Genomic DNA, 21,317 nt, shown 5'->3' on the forward strand with positions numbered 1-21,317 from the left:
TGGAATGCATAAGCAGGCAACTCACAGAAATTAGCAAGTTTCAGTTTTCATCAAAATATGATCTTTTGCGAAAAATCACCTCAGATGCTGCTGCTGTGCCGAGTGTGTTGCACTGCTTATAATCGATTGGATTTGCCATCCATAACAAGAATAATAATTTTTGTCTAGAACTAAAATTGATTTTCAAAATCAAGTTGCAAACCCGGAAAAGAGGAAGCCTAGCGTTGTTGTACAAAGAAAGTAGCGTGCACGTGCCGTGTCAATTGGATTTTTCAAAACTTTTTTTGGACGCAGAATTAAAAGTTTGAATCTAAACTTTCCCCAGGAAACAGTTTTCTGATTCTGCAACACATTGGCTACTGTATATAATAAAACACTGAGCATGGTAGTTTGCAAGTTGGCTAGGCCATTTTTAGTTATTGTTTAGTTCCGTGTTATAAGCCAGACGTTTAACGTAGCCTACAGGACAATATCTGATTCCTTCAACAGCAGTGACAAGGTACCAGGTTACTAATCTGTAGAATAAATATGACGGTCATTCTTGTTGCTGTTGCGAACTTTGAATTTGCTTTGTGGTTAGCTAGGTTTACGACTGAAATAAGATTACTGTAAAGATAGTTTTGATTTAATGATCTAAACTAGTTCAAATTGAATCCTTTGCTTTTCAACCGTTTTTGCAAGTCAACTGCTCAAGGAGAGGGGAGAGGGGGTAGATCAAATTCAGTCTGCTGTTACGTGTGATTCCCTGGTGTTATTTGACCAGAAATTGTGCTGGTGTGTAGAAAAATAATTTGTCTATAAATTTAAAAAGTCAATATTCTAAAGTTTGATATGCTTACCTTGATGCTTCAATTTTTGCAAAGGTATTTCTTTTGCCGCCATTTAATCACCGTGCTAATCCGATTTCATGCAAAGATCTGGATAACAATGAGCTCGCACGCTGAAACGCGCAGAGCTCGCACGCTGAAACGCACGAAGTTTGTGTGCCTGCTCATTGCAATAAATTACACTTGCGAGCAAATCTGACATTCCTTCTAAAATAATCCCAACCAAAAAAGTACCGGCACTACAAAAGTTGCTCGATATTGCCCATCTCTGACCAATTCATGCTGAAGCTGAGCAAATTTAGCTTACATGATCCCTGCCGTTGTTTGCAGTATTTTCTGTTGATGAATTTACACGGAATTTTTTCAAGATAGTTAAAGATGTTGGAATTTGTTTGTCACTTATAGGTTTGGCTTTCTCAGCAGTGTTGATTTATTCCTGGATCCATTAACCTGTGCCACTTTTAGAACGATTGGATAGTTGATACAGTTTAAATCAGTGGTTCTCAACCTTTTTGACCTTGCGGCACCCTATCAAAGAGATAAATAGTTTGCGGCACCCTGGTAAAACTGGATCAATTTTATGAGGTTTCTGCATTTCAAATAACTGTATGAAATAACAGAATGAGTTGTACAGTAGCCTATAGCGCGGGTAAATAAAGGTATTTATTCAAAAGTTAGTGTGAAATTTGGGCATGACTTCTTGCACAAAGGCCCTTAATATTTGGAGGCACATTCGATAAAGCCACTCGCATTTCTTCCTCGACTATAAGCAGTCGTTCTCGTTTTTTAGTTTTTATGTTCGTTAATACAGAAAATCCACTTTCACATAGGTATGACGTGGAAAACTGCAGCAAAAGCACAATAGCTTTCTTCCAAACGCAAGGTTATATATTCATTTTGAATTTTTATCCAGAACTCGTCGAGAGGCATCTGCTTGTGCATAAGCTTAAAATTTCCATTGTTACGAATGTCAATTAATTCTTCTTCTTCTTCTTTAAGATTCAAAACAATATGAGAGTCCAGTAAAAATGGATTTCTCGGTATCTTCGCAAAATAAAATCATGAAACCTTGCAATAATGATGCGTTTTAAACGTTTTTATGGAAAGAACAACAACGAGTTAAAATCTCTTTCACACTGTTTTTCCTGGTTGAGAAAACAAAGGCTTACCGCGGATTATCAACCTACCGCCAGCGACTTCCCCACTAAGCGACTCTCCAGAAAGGAGCAGGGAATAACTGGGAGACGCCAAACTTAATACGCACTGAAACCCGGTTAGAAATAAATAAATTTCGCTCTTAACGGGTTAAAGTTAAAATAAAGAATGAGCCGCAGTATTGCAATATCTCAATATCTCGCGGCACCCTTGAGCATTGCAATTGGCACCCCAGGGTGCCGCGGCACCCCGGTTGAGAACCACTGGTTTAAATGGTGGTGTTCGCAATAGCCGGCAAGTTATTCCTCTTGTGCGTTGGCGGCGCAACGTCTTCAGATGTTGAATCAATAATAAAAAAAGCTGATTTGTTGTTTGCCTTATGTGACGCCCAGCAGTGCCGGTTTTTGGGGTGTGCAAACCGTGCGATCGCACAGGGCCCGCAAATTAGGGGGCCCACAATTTACTCAGAAAATGCAGTAATTTTGTCATTTCCAATGGAAAAATTCAACAAGTGAATTCAACAAAGGAATTAGCAGCAAGAAAACATGGAGACTCAACGGGTGCAACTTATTTTGTCCCCTGAACATTTCGTACCCTGAAAGGATCGAGAAAAAAAACAACAGAGCCGAAGTCGCTGATCGGAGTTGCCGCAAACATTGCAAAATTTCTCTCGATCTTTTCAGGGGACGAAATAGATCGAAATTTGATTTTGTTACTCCGATTTCAAGGTACGAAATCGGGGTACGATTTTTTCAGGGGAAATATGTTGCATCCAGACTCAACATAGAGACCTAGCTTTATTTCCGAAAAATGTCAAAGAAAGCATGATCTTATCCTTTTGCTATGCCACCGGACAGCACCATTTTACAGTAATATTAATGCCCAAATTTTTGTTGAACATGCTCTCAGAATGCCCCAAATTCAAAGTAATGTTTCAAAATTTTCTGTGGGAGGCCCCCCAGACCCCTGCCACTGCGTGTCGCCTTGGACGATCACGCCGTCAGGCTTCACCCGCTGACCGTCAAACCAGCCCCCTCTCCTTTCAAAATACCTAGCTACGCTACTGAATTGGATCATTGTCATTGGGGGCCGCAAAACATATTCCGTACAGGGCCCGAAATACCCTAAGACCGGCACTGCGCCCAGCATAATCAGTTTTATTTTGCACCGATTGCAACAATATACAGTACACGGCGAAGTCATCGAGTCAGCTGCTCCCTGGAAGTGGAATCTCTCTTATGACTACTGCTTGTCTTTGTGACGTATTGAAAAACAGCCATTTCTCCAGTTTCTCCCAAAAGCATTTGTAGTGATTGGCCTACACTTCCCGAATTGCAAGTTTTGTCAAAACACGAACGAGAGCATTTGCATAGAATGTTTATTTCGTAAGCAGGTTTTTCATGTCTTTACTCGTGGTAAAATTTCGTGCTACTGGTTTGAATAGTTTGTGGCCCACATGCTATTTTGATGATGGATTTCTATTCTTTGTAGAACTGATAACGCAAAAAAAAATCCCGGATTATTGCTTCTAATTAACAACTTTGTGTTTACCGTCTTTTCTGTAAAAGTTTTGGTGTAGGCCTACCATATTTTTATTGCCTAAAAAAAGGACACCTTTCGCCAGCAAGTAGAATTTTACTCTTGAAGAACCTTTTACATCATTTTAGATCATTATAGTATAGGCCTACGCAGCAAAAGTTACCAAAAAAAAAACAAGAAAACAGATTGACTGAAAGTTTAACTTATTTTTTCTCATTTTTAGTGCTTCCTTAACCCTTACAAGGTTGGGCTCCTGGAGTCTTGCTCAGTTTGGGGGGGGGGGGGGGCTGTCGATTCTTCTTATGCTTTAGGAGTGATATCTCTTTTATTTTTTAAGACAACAAATGATTTTATATTATTAAGAGTCAGCAAAAAGTGAAATAAAAACTTAATTTTAGACAGTTTCAGTCAGACAGCAATGATCGCAAAAATCTGCAACATGTGACAAATCAGGCACGATCTCCAGTTAGCCAAGCCTTAACTTTTTTCAACAAAGAATAGTCAGCCTTAACGAAATGGTTAAATTATTTGCAAGATATATGATTAAAACAGTAGGCTGCACAAAACCGTTAAGATGCTAAAAACGGCGTGAACTAAAAAGCTGTTCGTTTCCTTGCAAAGCTGTAGGCCTATCCAGGCCACGATTTCTTTTGCTGTAGATTAGATGTTGTACAGTTGTACACATTGCACTTTTAGACAATCGTTTCGATATGTTTTAAATAAGGAACGAACCAAGCTCAGTTGGTAATCAGCAACGTCTACAAGCGTTGTATCAACATAAAGTTTATAAAGGTAAAAGAATAATTTCTTGTGAAAGTGTGAGCATGGCCTTTTAAATGTCGTTTAATATCTTACAGTGAACCAGGCAACGAACGGTCAACAACAGTTCCATAAAATGCGCCAATTTCTTGTAGAATATATATTTTAGCATGCTACATTGGTATACAAAATGTTAAGAAAACAAATAACCTACAAGCCGTCGCTGAAACGTCATCAAGCAATACAATCCCGTTGGAAATATAAACACGAAAACCCAAACTGTTAAAAAAGAGGACATTTGAGCATTTTTTGGTGTCGTCGGAGTACAATTCACTTTTCTACAAAAAAGAAGACAAATCCTCTTAAAAGAGGACGTATGATAGCCCTAGTGTTGATGCACAAAGCATATAAGCTTATGGTTTGTAAGCGTTATAATATCGGTTTCACGTTGAGCAAGAAGTTGGTCACAAAGAGTAAAAATTCACCAAAATCTTAAATTTACAAAAAAAACTACAAAACTTTTGCTATCAAATTTATCACCATCAGATCCGCCTTGCATTTTTGGAAAAATCTAGAAAAACAAAGTGCATGGCATTACTGTGCATGTAGTAATCAAAGGAAATTTGAGACGGGGGGCCAGATCTGCCCTTCCCCTTTTGAGGGGCAGTGTGCAAACCTAATAACCAAACTAGGTAGTTTAGCTAACTGCAATTGAGATCCAGAGTTGAGAAAAGTGAAAGCCAATAGTCAAACCGAAAGAGTTTGCTTTTTTCTTCAAAACAGGCCTGAACAGAGTAAGGCTGATTTCATTCTTGAAAGTGAAATTTGAGCCACATCCGCAACCATTTTATACGAAATTAGTTAATCGTTTACGAACATTGATATCTTGCTTACGAGCCACATCCGCAACCATTTTATACGAAATTAGTTAATCGCTTACGAACATTGAAGCATAATATCTTGAAGTCTCCTTACGTGCAGTCAGTTAGGCTAAACTGCTAGAGCAAAGCTGGGTCATGACATGAGCAACATCATGACCGTACGAGGCAGCATAGTAGTTATCTTAGTGTATCCTTTTAAGCAAACCAAGATATCAAATTTTCAACATCTTTGGCTAGGTTTATGGTGGTGAAACATATACAGACAAGCTATGTCAAGTTGCTAAGACAAAGGTTGAATTGACTAAAATAATTATTATTTAAAACATTATTAACGATCTGTTTTTAGAAGTTTACGATTATAATTATTTCTCCAACCAAGGTAAGATTCTAGCGTTTGCTTTTGAAAACGATAATTTAGCCTACCTGTACACTTGATTACATTGGTTCTTTTAAATTAAAAGCCTCTTTATTATTGCTGCGTTATACGGTGGAGCTGGTAACCCAAACAAGGAAACAAAATCCTAGACCATGTTGGTTTAGTGACGTTTTTCGGCGTTAAGTTGTTGCAAGTATTAAAATCAATATGCACAATAAAGTATAGTTCCTGCTTGCTGTCAGCGTTCAAGTCACTAGAAAATGCACAATGCAAAGAGGATACTCATTAAAAGAGTGGCGGTGGTTATTGTCTTGACATGGGGAGTTTTCGAGGTATGGAATTATTCTGGCGTAGCAAAGCGTTTGAAAAAACAAATTGTTCTTCCCGAAAACTTTGACGCTCAACTTCAAGCCAAAGAAATGAAAATCACGGAAAGCGTGAAAAGTGCATCACACAGATATGTAAGTAATTGCGTAGGGGCGGATCCTACAAGTAGATTTAGGGGGGGGGGGCACAAAACCCAATAATGTGTACGTCAACAAAAATCTAAACTTGTAAATGCACAATGAATATAGATACTTTTCTGTTTTTTATGGGGAGAGGGCGATCGCTCCGATTTCCTCTCCTCTTCCTCCCTAGATCCGCCGCTAATCAAGGTTTATCAGACTTTTTTTTTTAACTGGAAACAAGTCACAAATCCAAATATGGCAAATTTGCAAATTTCATAAAGTGGTGCAAGGTGGTATGTTGCAATTGGCCAAGCAGTAATGCATACGTGTTGTTATTCAAATTAAAAAGATACTCATTCGGTCAGCCGTTCTTACCATTTCATGCACCAAGGAATGCGTTTCTTGAAAACTTTACTATAGCCTACAAACTGCTGTTACCCAAATGAGCATGAGAAGTGTAATTCTTTATAAAATGCATTAAAATTGCAAATGCTTTTATCTATTGCTTTTTCTTTATTCTTCACCATAGCCAAAATATAAAAACTTTATCCAAGTAAAAAAAATTATTTACCAACTATAACCTAATTTTGTTTATTAAGTGTAAATTTCCACTCAGGAACATTAATGTTTTATTTCAATGAGTTTTTTTTCAAGGTTTATTTTATAATGTTTTATTTCTATTATAAACTATTATGTTTATTATAAACATAATGTTTCATTTCAAGGAGAGCTGCCAGACTATTTTTAATTAAATTTCAAGTTTTTGAAATTTAATTTCACTTTAAGTTGTAATCAAAATTGAATCGGCAACTTTCGTGAAAACTAGCAAGAACAAACACTTCTATATTCTGGTAAAGTTGTTGAACTCAATACTGAGAACAAAAGAAGAAGAAGAATCTTGAAAAAGAAGAAGAAGAAGCTTTGTATCAAATCTGAGTCGGAGTCGGGATTTTTTTAACGATTTGACTCCCGACACACCAAAATCCTTCCGACTCTGACTCCATTTGCGCTGTTATTCTAGACCTACTTCTATGTTTATTTAATGACTTGCAATTTAACCCTAGCTGTAGCGACACGGGGTTTTATGAGGACGCCTCACTCTAGTAGTAAAATATGCTAGAAATGTGAAATTTCTTGACTTTTAGTTTTTGTTCTTTGCGAATTTTCTAAACCTAGACTGATCATTTTTTTACCTTTCTGCCCTTCACAATAAGCATTTCGTCTCAAGTGGTCAGACATTTTCGTGCAATGGTAGTTATACATATGTTAATGATATTGCAATATAAATGTTAGTGCAAATACTTTGAAATGTAAAAACGCCAAAAATGTCTTATATTTATGAGCAAAATTAATTTGTGTTTAGTTTAGAATTACTGTTTTATAATTCAAAAATTTCAATTTTGAAACTACTTTTGGAAATTAGAATAAAAACCGACTTTCTGACGTTTTTTTTTTATCTCAAACACTTTATTTCAATAAATTTGTTGGGTAAAAATTTAATTTCTATACGCACAAATACAGTACACATGGCTATTATTTTGTAAAATATTTTGGCTCTGTGATTTTCATAGCTCCCGTTATTAGTGATTAATTAGCACGGGGGCTAAGATAGCCCGTGACGTGTTTTTCGCGTGCGAAAACAGCTCGTATTAAGATAGGGTTAAACAAAAAACTGGTTTATGAGATTATTTTGGAAAAAAAATCATGTGCTGCCAAGTGTCGAGAATTATTTAAACCGGCGATAAATGTTTGATCTTGAAGGGCAACTCTTGTTCATATTTCTCGGTATGATGAGGTGTTGCATTGTTCACAGCAAGTTACATTACATTTTCTATGTAGCTTTGCACTCTTCCTGTAAGATAAGATAAAGATAAATCACATGATAGAGAAAAGTACAACATTTTGCAACATATTTAACTTTATGTTTCTCGGCAGCCGATTTGTAGCAAGAATTGACAGCGATAGACACGTGTTTCGCCCATGAGGCTGGGCTCATCAGTATCGCACCGTCAGTATCGCCTCATGGGCGAATCACTGACGGAGCCCAGCCTCATGGGCGAAACACGTGTCTATCGCTGTCAATTCTTGCTACAAATCGGCTGCCGAGAAACATATTGTTGATTGGATGGTCTGAATGGCTAGCGTGGAAGCTACACCGTTATGGTTGGCGAATCGCAGCTGCTCGCTGTACTAGTGAGTGCTCAGCCTTGTGCTGATAGTCGGGAAGAACGCCCCTTTCTTCACAATATTTAACTTTCCTATGTTATTTATTTTTAGATCCTATAGTTCTAGAACTGTTTGTTTTTGTCCACTGTTTTGTTTGTGAACAAAGACTGCATCAAAATTAAGTAGGAACATAATACTCGTTTGTGTTTCAGATTAAAGGTTTTGTCCATCCATCGAATACAACGCAAGGTAAGCCGGAAATCCATAATACCACTGACGTCACTCTGAAGAACAACAACAATTCTAAAACGAGTAACATTAACAGCAACAACAACAGCAGAAACAATAGCAACAGCAACAAAAACAACAACAACAAGAACAACACATACGAACATTTGTTGAACCCAGGATTTCCCTTGGAAGGATTGACTAAACATCCTAAACCAGATTTTATGTTAGGAAAATTACAAGACAACTCCGATATGATCATTGGAATACCGACAGTAAAGGTAGGAAAACAAAGATAGTATTTGATTTGATTGTATGAGTGGCAGGCAGCAGCATTGTCATAGAACTAATTCATTGATAGCACAAGACAAGATATTTTTGTTTATCTCATATTCAGTGTTTTTATATGCTTTCGATGTTGTTGATACCGTATTTGGTGCTAGGTTTTGTCTAGTGTCAAAGGTTTGGAAGATATTTGCAAAAATCTTTTTCACATAGTGAGCTTTTCGAATGAAAGTGAAAGGATTTCTTGGTAACAATAGAAGACCACGTTAAGGTTGTGTTAAATTTGATTGAAAGTTACCATAACTTTGGATGCCGCAAGCCATTATTGCACTGTTTGCATTATCATTTGAACTTTTCCGTGATAACTTGGGCGATGTAAGCTAGGAGCATAGGGAACGGTTTCATCAAAACCTTTTAGTTTGGAAAAAATGCTACCAAGGGAGGCGGGATGAAGTCATGATGGGAAATTTGTAGTTTTTGGTATGAGAGGTTGGCACAACATATAAACGAATCACTCTGTCAAATGTGCATTTTTGATTGCGTGTCTATATACTGTTTAAATCATTGATATTACACAAATTTTAATACCATTTTTGAAATCAGCGACCCAAAAAACATTCTAAAATTATAATAAATAAAAATTTTCCAAAAAATTGTTGTGCAGTGTAATATTTTGCCGGAAGTTGTTGCTAAGTAACGTACTTTCGGTGTGTTTAACTTAAAAGCTGTCCAAGGTGTGTTAATCGAGTTTCATAGAGTCTCCTTTTATTTACGTCCGTTCCCCTCAAACAATGTTTACAGCAGTGGTTCCCAACCTTTTTTAAATCAAGGATGTATTTTATTATACTTTCCAGCCTGAAGAGTGCAGACCTCTACTTAATTACCATTTAATATTGGTCGAACCAAAAGAAAGTTTAAAGCTCGTATAAATTAACATGAGAGGTCTATTAAATTTCGGCGTCCTGAAAAGTTTGCTCTTTGTAAGTATTCCATAAGTTTGCATTACGAAATACTATAAAGAGCTGTCACATTTTAGTTAGTCATACCAAAAAATTATTGCTTTCTGAAAGTTATTTATAAAAAGTGTCATGCGATGAACTGATGGCATGGAGTTTCTGTGTTTTTCCGAAAAGCAGTCGTTGACTTCTTACTGGCTATATCAGATTGTATTTCATCTCATTGTAAACGATGTGTAGGGGAAGGTGGACACTGGACAGACTGGGGCAAAAATCAGTTATTTTGAAATTGCTTTTTTTATTGAAATAAAACGAAACACAAATATCTCTAATGAACGAATTTTTACTTCATTTACAATATAAACCATACAAACAGCAGAAATTCAATACAAAGCACAAGAAACGATTTAAAAACCACATGCTTTTGATCCGATGTGGCCCATGCGTGTGCCCATTGAGACAGCGGATGGGACACATTGGAACATTGCAATTTTTGAAAGAACACATGCAATTCATAAACTCCTCAATTGACATAAAAAAAGTCATACTGGAATAGTAATGATGCTTTTTGGCCACTGGTTGACCCACATTGACTTGCAGGAGGCAAAACTATTTTAATATCACATACTTTAACACAGTGAAGGTCTGCAACAACGGCAGTGCTGGATGAGCATAGAAACAATTTAGTTTATTTTACAGCAGAAGAGCATATTCCTTGTGTTTAAAGAAATTGCCTTGTCAACAGTCTCATATTAATTTTGCAGCTTAATTTGTTTGTGGCATACTTAGGTAGATACTAGTAATTAATTCAAGACAAATATGGTAATTGATTTCATTATTGTTTGAAGAAAATGGTTTTATCTAATCGTTCAACTTTGCAGAGAGCTAAAGGTGATTATTTGATGGATACAATAACATCATTATTGCGCAACAGAAAAAGTAAAACTGCAAACGTGAAAGTTTTAGTTTGTATTGGAGAAACAAATAAAACATTTCTAAACGAGAGAAGCAACCATATTTTTCAAGCTTTTGAAAATGAAGTTCAGCAAGGAGATTTGCAGGTTTGATTAGGCTTTTATCACGTGGTCAGGCATATATTACAGTAGTATACTGCATTAAAGCTTATACATTAGGGTGGGTCGAAACTTGGACTTTTTCTCTGATTTCATTGCTGCAAACTTTTTTTCTTGCGAATAGTCATAAAACGACATTCCTAAAAGTTTGAGCTTGATCGGACATCATCTTCATTTTCAAAAATCGCGATTTATAAAGGAACCTGAAGAATTTTTTTCGAGGCTTGAAAATGCATTTTAAGGAGTTGTTTTCACAAGATTTGAAAACGTCATAACGTACTTAATTTTTATTGTAAAAAGATGATTTATGCGTCAACAGATTCAGTATAATTAGGAGAATCCAATTCATTGTGTACTGACTCCGAAAAATAATGACGTCATCAATGATGTCATGAAACAGTAATTTGCAAATAGCAATAAAACTGATAATCCTACATGCTTCATCTCAAAGTTATATGATAATGAATTGATGTACTTTCCAAACATAAACGTCATGCTGGTACTTGATGGCGTAATTGATGACATCATATACATTATTAATTACATTTCAGTATTATGGCTTCTGGAAAATATTGCGTGTTTGTGATAGAATTAAGTACGTTATGAGTTTTTAAATTTCGTGAAAACAACTCCCTAATAAAAGCAATGCGTAATCAAGCCTCGAAAAAATCGCTTCAGGTACCTTTATAAATCGCAGTTTTTGGAAATGAAGACGATGTCCGATCAAGCTCAAACTTTCAGGAATGTTGTTTTATGACTCTTCGCAAGAAAGAAAGTTTGCAGCAATGAAATCAGAGAAAAAATCCAAATTTCGACCCACCCTATTATACATGCCCTTTGATAAATTATTATTTGCTTTTAGGCAGATCGGCTTTTTCAACCAACGAACCATTAAACTCAAACAAAGGAAGAATAAAAAACCAAACAATTTGTAAAAAAGCACAATCTAGACCAGTGGTTTCAACCTTTCGTGAGTCACAGACTCTTTATAATAAGTTTTCAAGCCTGAGAAACTCTGCCTAAAATTTCCAAGAATTACAGTAGATCACAATTTTCTTTTATTTTACTGTTTATCTACCACTAAAAAAAAACGGACATTGTGAAGCAATGGAGTCTGTTAGACCCTATGCAACTATGTTACACTTTATGTGATTTATGCTATGCTTGTGTTGCTTTTGGTAGCCTATACGTTTTTGTAAATATAGCCCACAGTATAATGGATGCTGTTTCAGTTGGCAACTAATGAATCTTCGTATCACTTTTGTAGTTAGCTAAATAAAAATTGTTTAAAGGTGAAATACTTTTTAGCTAATCCTATAATCGCAACTACCAACATTTGTAACCATCGATGTTCAATGTAACAGCACTGACAGCATTGTTGAGAAATTGACTTGGAGTGTTCTCGCAAACGCATTCTTATTTCTTGCACATAACGCAAAAGAAACGACTCTTTTTGTCCTTGTTTCTGTGGCAAAAGCAACAACATTGCTGTTGTTTAATTTTGGTGCATTGTGATCAACAACTTTCCTTCTTAGTTTTTGTGATGTAAAGGTCAATATTGAAACCCTTAAGGTTTTAAAGGGATGGGGCCAGATTGGGTGTTTACTCCAGCAAGCTCTTTTCCAGCTGTAGAAAGGAATTTCTTCGCTTCTTCATCCTGATGCTAGAGTTTTCACTGTTCAACTACAACCATACAGGAAAGGCATTAACCCTATATGGACATTTGTGACAGATCTGTTACGTTTCAAATTATCGCAATTTATTTTACTGTAAAAGCATTCATAAATTTTAATTTTGAAGAATTTGATTCTATGGCATCTGACTATAGTGCTATTTCATTTTGGAAACACTGCGGTCTCGCTTCACTGATTTTTTCGAACACAAAGTTCTGTGAGTGAGGTTCATAGCAACAGCAGCTTAGCCTAGATGTTCTCTCGTAAAGTTTTGGATTTTCAGAACACCCAGGTGCGTTGGATTTTTTGTTTTATTTGAAAATAAGACTGTTGGAGTAGTTGATAACAAAATATTTCATAAATGATGTTTATATATGCTACAGTCATCCTAAGTTCAAACGTAACAAATCTGTTGACTTCGTCCATCATGCAACTGTTTTTTTGACCTCAAAACTTTTGTTTTGTTAGATTTGTAATCAATAAAGTTTTATTTTCATAGGTGCAAAATGAATGCATGATCATTTTATGGAAAAAATCGGTATACAAGACCAGTTGGTGGAAAAAAAAAGATGAATGTTTTGATATTTTAGAGTCTGACACTAAGAATGTTCCAGTAGTGGACCCTTCTACCTTTGTTGATGTGCCAGATAACAGCTTTAGTGATTCAGGTAAGTTTTATGCAAATAAACACTATCAGTGAACACGTATAATGGCTGGCCTTCCATACAACCAAGCATTAACTCGGCTTTAGTGGACTTTGTCACAAAAGGAAACTTACATGTACTGCAAAAAAATCCATTCCATGTTATAATGATAACCAGAGGCCCACACGGCGACGACAACTAAAAATATAAACCATACCTCTCTACTATCAAACTGATGTGTTCGATATATACTCTGATGGTAAAAAGGACTCTCCATCATGCTCTCTTGAGTCACATTGAGTTTTGTATTTGTTTGAGAATGTCTCACTTATTTCTCAGTCCCACAATAGGTAATGTTTGTACAATGCATAATTGCATATGTATGTCAAATTCATAAATGGAAAATAATAGTGATTTTTGTCATTCACTTTTATACTGCAGCTTTGTAGTATTTTTCCTTACTCTTTTACAACTTGCTATTTTTAGATGAAGGCATAATGGAATCCATCAATCCACCAACAAGAACAACCAAACCACCCTGTTCAATTTGGAGCTGTGTAAGAAAAAGTCCTTCCATGAGAAACACCCCTTCGATGACCACTGTGCGTGAACAAGCTGACCCAGATTTCATCACCAGCCAATTACTTCAAAGTGTTATATGATGAAGCTATTGTGGAGCAGTCCTATTTGTATTTGGTCCAGTTAGACCCTTCCAAACGTCTCGGAAAAACAGCTAAGAAGTTTGCATATATATTTACAAAAAAAGGGGATTATGCAAAATGTCTAGCTGGACAAGCTGCCTATACTTTTGTTAGAAGTGGGAAGAACACTTTTGCATAGACAAAACGAAACACTGTTTTGGAATTCCACAAAAAATGAACAATTTTGTGCTGTTTGAGTGAAAATAAACTAGTTGCTTGTTACTGTTTATTGTGTGCTTTTGTTGCTAGAGCGCCTGACGTTACAGATCTGCTACGTTTTAAAATTCTGTAGGTAGTGCGAATGTGCCTGACGTAACAGATTTGCTACGTTTGAAAAAAATTTAAAGTACTCGAAAAAAAAAAATTTTTAAATACAACATGTTTTGACTGGACTAAAATATTTTCAAAAAATAGAAAAAAAATTTTTTTTTTCACTAAACGATAAATCTGTCCATATAGGGTTAATAGCACGGACGTCGATCACATTTTTTGATCTCTTTTATCTTGTCAAGAACAGCTGTTGCGCCTTTATTGACTAGTTATCATTCTTTTCCAAGTAGCTTATACTTGCATAAAATGTATTAGGATCACATATGGTTCAAACTTAGTACCGCATTTGCCTGGTTTTGATAGTAGCCTACTCAAACACACGGTATAGGTCTACTGTCGGAATGGACAGCGGCTATTGAATATTTCCGATTAGTTAATGATTCATATAATTTTGACGTGTAAAAATTCACCAAATTTTGACTTGTTTCAATAAGTCAACAAATAATTGCCCTATCATAGTTACCATAAAATAGTAAACCAACACTTGTCTTATTATACCACTGTAATGCTTATATAACCTACATAGTACAAAACCACAAGTTGGTTTATTATTGTGCATTATATGACAAAATAATGCTATCAGGTGGTTTGTGCTCAAGCAACAGTAGTATTTTCGGTTTGTTAGACCCCAGTGATTTAGCCTACAATGGTGCTATCTTTTAGACATACTGCAAGATTTTATTGACAATGATTCATGCTGGTTATAGTCCTGGGATATATGCACAAAGTCACCGAGTTTCAATGTGGTATCTTTTAAACTAAAGACGTAATCACTTGATAAAAGTGCGTTTGGGGTCTATCCAGACTTTATCATAATTCTATCAGAAATTAGAACATCTTTTTCACTGGCAAAATTGTAGGGAAACGTGGCCAAGACAGACAAAAATTTATCTACTTAAACCAACAAACCGACAAAACCAACACCAACGTATACCTAATACAGACAGCAAAAGACTGAGAATCTTGGAAGCTTTTCATACAAGAGGCAGTCACTACTTGGAATCAAATATGACAATGACAGAAGTACAGTCCTATCTTCAGTTTTCTTCTTGCACAACACATTGGCGTTGATACGAGCAAAGTTCAACATATTACAACATATAAGTCCAAGTCCAACATATGCATAATACAGTTAACGGACACCGCCGTGTAGGTATCTGCCTTCACAATGTATTGCTGGGTCATCTGGTCAGAAACATTAACACCGCTTTTGTCTTTGTTACAGAATGTAACAGCTTCATGTTTATTTATTGTTGTTAGTCCGACCACAATAAGTGTGTGGAGTGTGAAAAGAAAACAAACTTTATTTGCTCTGATAAAATGTTAACTTTGTCGTTTGGTTGTTATTGTTTTTCGTTTACAAGAGCTTGCTGGAACATTTCCTCTGGTGTAAAGTTTCTAGCAGTCGTCGTGCTTCTTTTTTGACTTTGTTGTTAAAGCTTGCTTGGCTTGCTAAAGCTTATTTGGTAAGATTATGATTAAATTTTTGTTTTAGATTATAGCACCTCCTCAGAATTATTATCCAAACTGGAATACTTCAATTACAAACTCATTGGGAGATCCTTTGGATAGAGTAAAGTGGAGATCCAAACAAAACATAGACCAAGTCTTCATGATGGCTTATGTGTACCATTTGTCACCAAAATATTACCTCATGCTGGAAGACGATGTACTAACGAAAGAGGGGTTCGACGAAATAATATTAAAAGTACGTCATAAAACAATTCAGACACTAGAGAATTGAATGAGTTAATTATAGGATATCCTGATATTCAATCATAAAAATTTTTTAAATGTTGCAACCATATCTTTAATTGGGAATTTAGCAAGCTTTACGATGAGCTTTTATTTCCAGTGTCATAACTCTGTAGTTGTTAGAACATTGTCAGAACATTCGATACTCTCGCAAGTTTGGTGAACAAATTTTAAATCTCTGCTTGCAGTAGCCTATTGGTTTCGTTGCTACAAATCAAATTTGTACTATTTTTAATTTAAAAGTCCTAATTTGAAATCTAGTCCTAAGTAATACTGGCTAAGATAATTGAGGGATGTTTGCAGTAAGCTATTTTTGAACAGAAAAATATTTATTGTTATGCATAACATAATTCTGGCCTTTTAAAATACTAGTGAAAGCTTTCAACCACCGACATTGATTCAACTACTTAGGTTGACAGTATGAAATTTCCATATGCAGATCAAGTGTTGTAGGCTACCTATAGTTTATTTCAGCCACTATCAGTGCTGCTGAATGGAGAAGGGTCTCTGTATTTCGTTGGTGAAGCGATGTGTAGAAATAAACCATCACACACCAATTATTTTTTGCGGTTTTGGATTTAGCTTTAGATATGGGGTTGAACGACTGCTTCCTCTTGTTATAATTTGTTTTTATTAAAAAAAAGGTTGCAAGAGATTCTGTTGTCGGGAAAGATTTTTGCGGAAGCCAGATACGGTTTAGCACATTTTCAAGTGACGTTTGCATTTCCGAAATTTAACATACACGGTGTCTAGAAGTAATTTTTTAACTAAATGTTTGCCCGAATAATAAAAATATGGCTTAGCATTTGATAAATACGCTAGTAGATTTAGATTCCTTTTGACCCCGACAGCAAAATTAGTCATTTTTACATTGATTCAACGTCTGAAGACGTTGAATCAATGTAAAAATTGACGAATTTTGCTGTTTGGAGAGGAAATGGTTGTTTTGATTAAATTAATTTCATTGAGCTATTCCATGGGTTAAAACTAATGCATGGATAACCGCTTATGTGTGCACGTTCTGTCAAGAACAATGGGGAGCGACTACTTCCTTATAAAATCTAATTTATTCCAGGAAGCAAAATCCCGTGAAAATCAGGAATGGTTTTACATTTCATTCAGCCAGCTTGGAGCCATAGGGAAGCTGTTTCGAATCACAACCCTTCCATCATTGGCGTCATTTATTCACATGTTCTGGAACAAACAACCCCTTGATTGGCTTTTGGTGAGGCATCAGTTTTTGTATAACCAAAAAATTGTAAACTGTTTGCTTATAAGATTATGCTATAAAAACTTTACAAATACACAATCAGTTTTTCTTGGTTGTAACTGTATCAAAATATTGCCAGATTTTATAGAAAAATACAACAAACTGTTGCGCAACTCACTTGTAAGTCAGATGTATCATAGCCATAAAAAAGACATAAAAGCATAAAAAAGTGACACATATCGTTGTATTAGGATGATTACGTCAGAACATCAAACTGCGGCCATGGAGCCTGGGACCGTTGTGTAGAAAGAATGCATGCAAAGATGCTTTATGTTACACCGTCTCTATTTCAGCACATGGGAACGTAAGTACGACGACTTGCTTGTGAATACATGTTGCCAAAAATTTCAGATCACTCAAGATTTAATTTGAAATCTTGGGTGCTTCTATAAATTGAATTCCGAAATTGTTGGGTTCTGCTTTGTTAAAATTTTTCTTTTCTGTGAAAACCCGTTTGATCTGTTCAGAGGTTGCACTTCTATCTACTACAACATAAGTAGAGAGCTTAGAAGTTAAATGAATGAAGATTTTCACATTCCTGATGAGGACTTAAGTTAAGCTGAAAACGTTCGACTGTTAAAACTATTTGTAAATATGTAAAATATATTGTTATAATGCTCAACCCTGTTGTATTGTTGTGTCTTGCCTGTTTTTGGTACAACAAAGCAAACTCTCTCCGAAACTACATAAATGAATCAATATCCCAGACAACAAAATTCGTCATTTTTACATTGATTCAACGTTTGCAGACGTTGAATCAATGTAAAAATGGCAGATTTTGCAGTCCTTGATCGTGCACAAAGACGAAGGTAAAGTGACTTCCTTTGTCGGGAAAATTCCGTGCAGTTTAAGGCAGGGATTAGACAGGAAACATGCAGTGTGCAATGCAAAGTGCTTTAAAGTAATGTTACTTACTGCATGCAGACTTGATTTTTTTATGAACTGTTATGCCCCTCGTTACGAATTAGACACCTCATTGTATGTTTTTGTTTTTGTATTTTGATTAGTTACAAACTTTTGAAATCGACACACTGTACAGCAAGGCATGTTAAATGCTTTAAAAATGGAACTTTTGCCGTTTACCATGTTTTATTGCTGCATAGCAAGTTTATACCCATTTATTCTTATGCAGTATTACCAGCCGATATTGCATAGGACTGCAATAAATCCAGCACTGAAGTAAAACTACTGCAAAATGGGCATCCTGTGTTATAACAATTTAATAGTAGCCTATATAGTGTACAAGGTGCTTTTCATTTTACGTTTAGCTGTTCCGGACTGATATAGCCTAGTCAAGACAAATTGCTTTATGAAATAGTGGAAAACTTAAGTGGCATGCTAGAATGTTCTCAAAGGTAAATAAAATCTGTTCTAAATGAAACGTGACTGTATTAAACACAATGGTTGCATAGTTTAGTAAAAGCAACTCAATCATTGAAAGTCTTATTATTTTCTTATAGGTTTTCATCCTTGAAAGGAAAGCTAATGCCAGTAAAAGATAAAAAATTCAAATGATCAAGATGATTCTTCAATGTTTAAACTTATACTTTTGTGGAGCAGTTTATACCTCAAGCAAAACCTGACACTGTCCGAGCCAATTATGCAAGATACTTTTGAAGTTCAGAAGTTGAGCCGCCAAGCGTTCTTGGAAAAAACTTTCAAACAAGCTTCAAACAACTTGTTTATTTGGAATACAAAAATATATTTATTTTGAATATAACAACAAATATTCAACACAAAACAATGCTGGTTTTCTACAACTTCAGTGTATTATTTTGATGTTTGATGTTTTAAAAGTGATGCTAAACCACTACGTGTCGCGACACACCTAAAACAGATACGTGTCACAGATTTCATTAAGTGAATAATTGTTACTCCTTGCTCTTGGCTACACCTATGCAGCACCAGAAGCCAGGCTCTGATGAATCTTTAGCATCACATGAGGGTGTCTTTCTCACTAGTCACACTCACTAAGAAGTGTCATCAGTATCGTTGAAAAGTGAGGGGGTCCATAAAGTACATTTTTGACAGGGCCCGTAACCAGGGCTGGATTTATTTAAAAATAGGCTCTAGGCTATTTCCCTTTTGAGGTTCCCAACCTAGAGGTTTGAGGTTCCCAACAAATTCTCTACCATAGAGAATTATTATGATTGGTGATAGAGAAACATACAAGCAAGTATTTAAATTAATCATATGAGTATAACCAAAGTTTGTAATTTAATTATAAACGTTTTCTGAAATATTACTATAAAATAAGAAATGTTAATCAACCAAAATAATTGCACGTTATTGTTTGTGTTATGTTCTTTAAGGAAATATTTAACTTACAAATTTTGTATTGCCATTTTGAAAAATGCTAATATAATACAGTAGATAATTATAACTGTAGACTAACCTACACGTAAGCTACTCGACACCAACGTGGGACATCTTAAATTTTGAGGTTCCTAAATCTTGAACCCTTAGGCTTCAGCCTTTCTAGTCTAATCGTAAATCCAGCACTGCCTGTAATCTTTCCAAGGAACCCAGAAGCATGAAGAGCACTTCTTATTTGTTGGGTTTAGTGCGTTTTTCTCAGAAGTGTCTTAATTTGAGGATCAAGGATCTCTTTGATACCGGGACTAAATTATCATCACAACCCCGGCCCTCAGTGTCACATCTCGTACCAAGTAATGTGTAACTTACTTGTTTGCTATCGAAGTATCCAAATTTACTGTAATTATGACTTAAAAACTGAAATTGGTGTTATGTTCGAAAACATAACCAAGTTAAAGTGTTGTCTTCGTGTTACGCCTTGCATGGAAGCGCTATCAAAAATGCGACACTTAAGCGATATTACCGAGACATTTACAAGGCACATGTGTATATGATATTGTTAGTTTGATCACGTTAACAACTTTAGAGGTTTTATGATTGTGCTATGCAATACCACAGTGCTATGCGATTAATAGCACCCTAAATATAATTTTATAACGAGACGTGTATATGCGTTTTTATTGTTGTGCTTCAAATAAAGTCGGTATTGTGACATTTTCCAACATCTTTGTATTGGTTTTACTTCTGAATTTTGATCACATTGCACTTACACCATAAATTAAATGTGACACATTGAAAAAGAAAAAGATACCAAGAAACTGGCTATGATTCGCTTCTCTGGGGTGTGCGCGCTTGAGCAATTCACTTCAAGGACTGCTCCCTATAGTCACATAGTGGATGGGATAATTCACAGACAAAAACACTTCGAAAACTGGAAGCCCACTTTATCAATTTTGCTAACCGGGCCTACGTCAGTGGTTCAAAGCCTCTGCAAGTAAGCGAAACTGTCAGGAATAAGCTATCTGAAGCTTTCTCAGTCCAAGGATAAAGACTCAAAACCAACCAAACCATAATTACATGAGTATAAGGATTGCCTTTTAGCACCAACGGTAAACACTAATATCAACAGTTGGCCGTTCAAGGGCCAACCGATCTCGCTGTGAAACTGGATACATAACTGACATGGAACTGTAACCAACAACAAGGTTTGCCATTGCCATTGTAGCAACGTTCACGCTTGTAGCACCCCGACAACGGCGACGTTTGAAATTTACAGACAGAAGTGGGTGACATTGAGTGCCTTAAGACAGTGGTGCGTAACCTTTTTCTATATTTTACCCTTTTGTGAAACAAGATTTTACCACATGTAGCTTAACTCCAAAAAATTCAAGGTGATATTCATTAAAATAACAAAATTAACAAATTAGTGGAGAATAAACTGAAATAGTTCAGCAGAAACTGCGTAAGTTTACTTTTTGAACAGCATGAACATATTTAGTAGGCTATGTAGTCGAATCCAGGCTTTAAATTACGTGGACTGGAAGGATCTTTGACAGCTTTAAGACGGCTGCACTTGTTTTTTTGCAACCAAGTCTTCAATGTCTGGTGAAATAGTCAGGTTTTTGTTTCAAAGGACTGTGAATGAAAAGTGGCCTTAACTTTTGACGTAGAATTGCGATATAAGTCGGCCTTGGACTAGATAAAGTCTTGTAAATTGGCTAAACCATCGGATCAGGACCGGATCGGATCTTGAAAATTTTAAAAACTATCTGATCAGGATCGAATGGGATCTTGCACTTGTCGGATCAAGAATAAGTCAGGATCAATAAGGAAGGCGTAAACATTTTTATTAATTGCCATTCAAAACTAGCCCAATTGTTAGCTGACTGCTAAAATAAACCAAAAGTAGATAAAGTTAGAAAAATCGCGCAAAG

The 21,317-nt window shown here is 35.9% G+C and overlaps 2 protein-coding genes across 2 annotated transcripts; both read left to right on the top strand.

Annotated features, from left to right (window-relative positions):
* Positions 1-5,797: 5,797 nt before the first annotated feature.
* Positions 5,798-20,048, top strand: LOC145776016 (alpha-1,3-mannosyl-glycoprotein 4-beta-N-acetylglucosaminyltransferase B-like). The gene is made up of 7 exons (XM_082587426.1): positions 5,798-5,998; positions 8,365-8,661; positions 10,503-10,682; positions 15,538-15,750; positions 16,873-17,022; positions 17,259-17,371; positions 18,528-20,048. The coding sequence occupies exons 1-7, from the start codon at positions 5,798-5,800 to the stop codon at positions 18,580-18,582; spliced, it is 1,209 nt and encodes a 402-aa protein (XP_082443552.1). The 3' UTR covers positions 18,583-20,048.
* LOC145775067 (uncharacterized) lies at positions 12,571-13,925 on the top strand. The gene is made up of 3 exons (XM_082586264.1): positions 12,571-12,659; positions 12,867-13,035; positions 13,498-13,925. Exons 1-3 carry the CDS (start codon positions 12,621-12,623, stop codon positions 13,671-13,673), a joined length of 384 nt encoding a protein of 127 aa, XP_082442390.1. The 5' UTR covers positions 12,571-12,620; the 3' UTR covers positions 13,674-13,925.
* Positions 20,049-21,317: the final 1,269 nt, after the last annotated feature.

This window comes from Aplidium turbinatum, chromosome 8 (assembly GCF_918807975.1).
Source record: "Aplidium turbinatum chromosome 8, kaAplTurb1.1, whole genome shotgun sequence".
Lineage (NCBI taxonomy): Eukaryota > Metazoa > Chordata > Ascidiacea > Aplousobranchia > Polyclinidae > Aplidium > Aplidium turbinatum.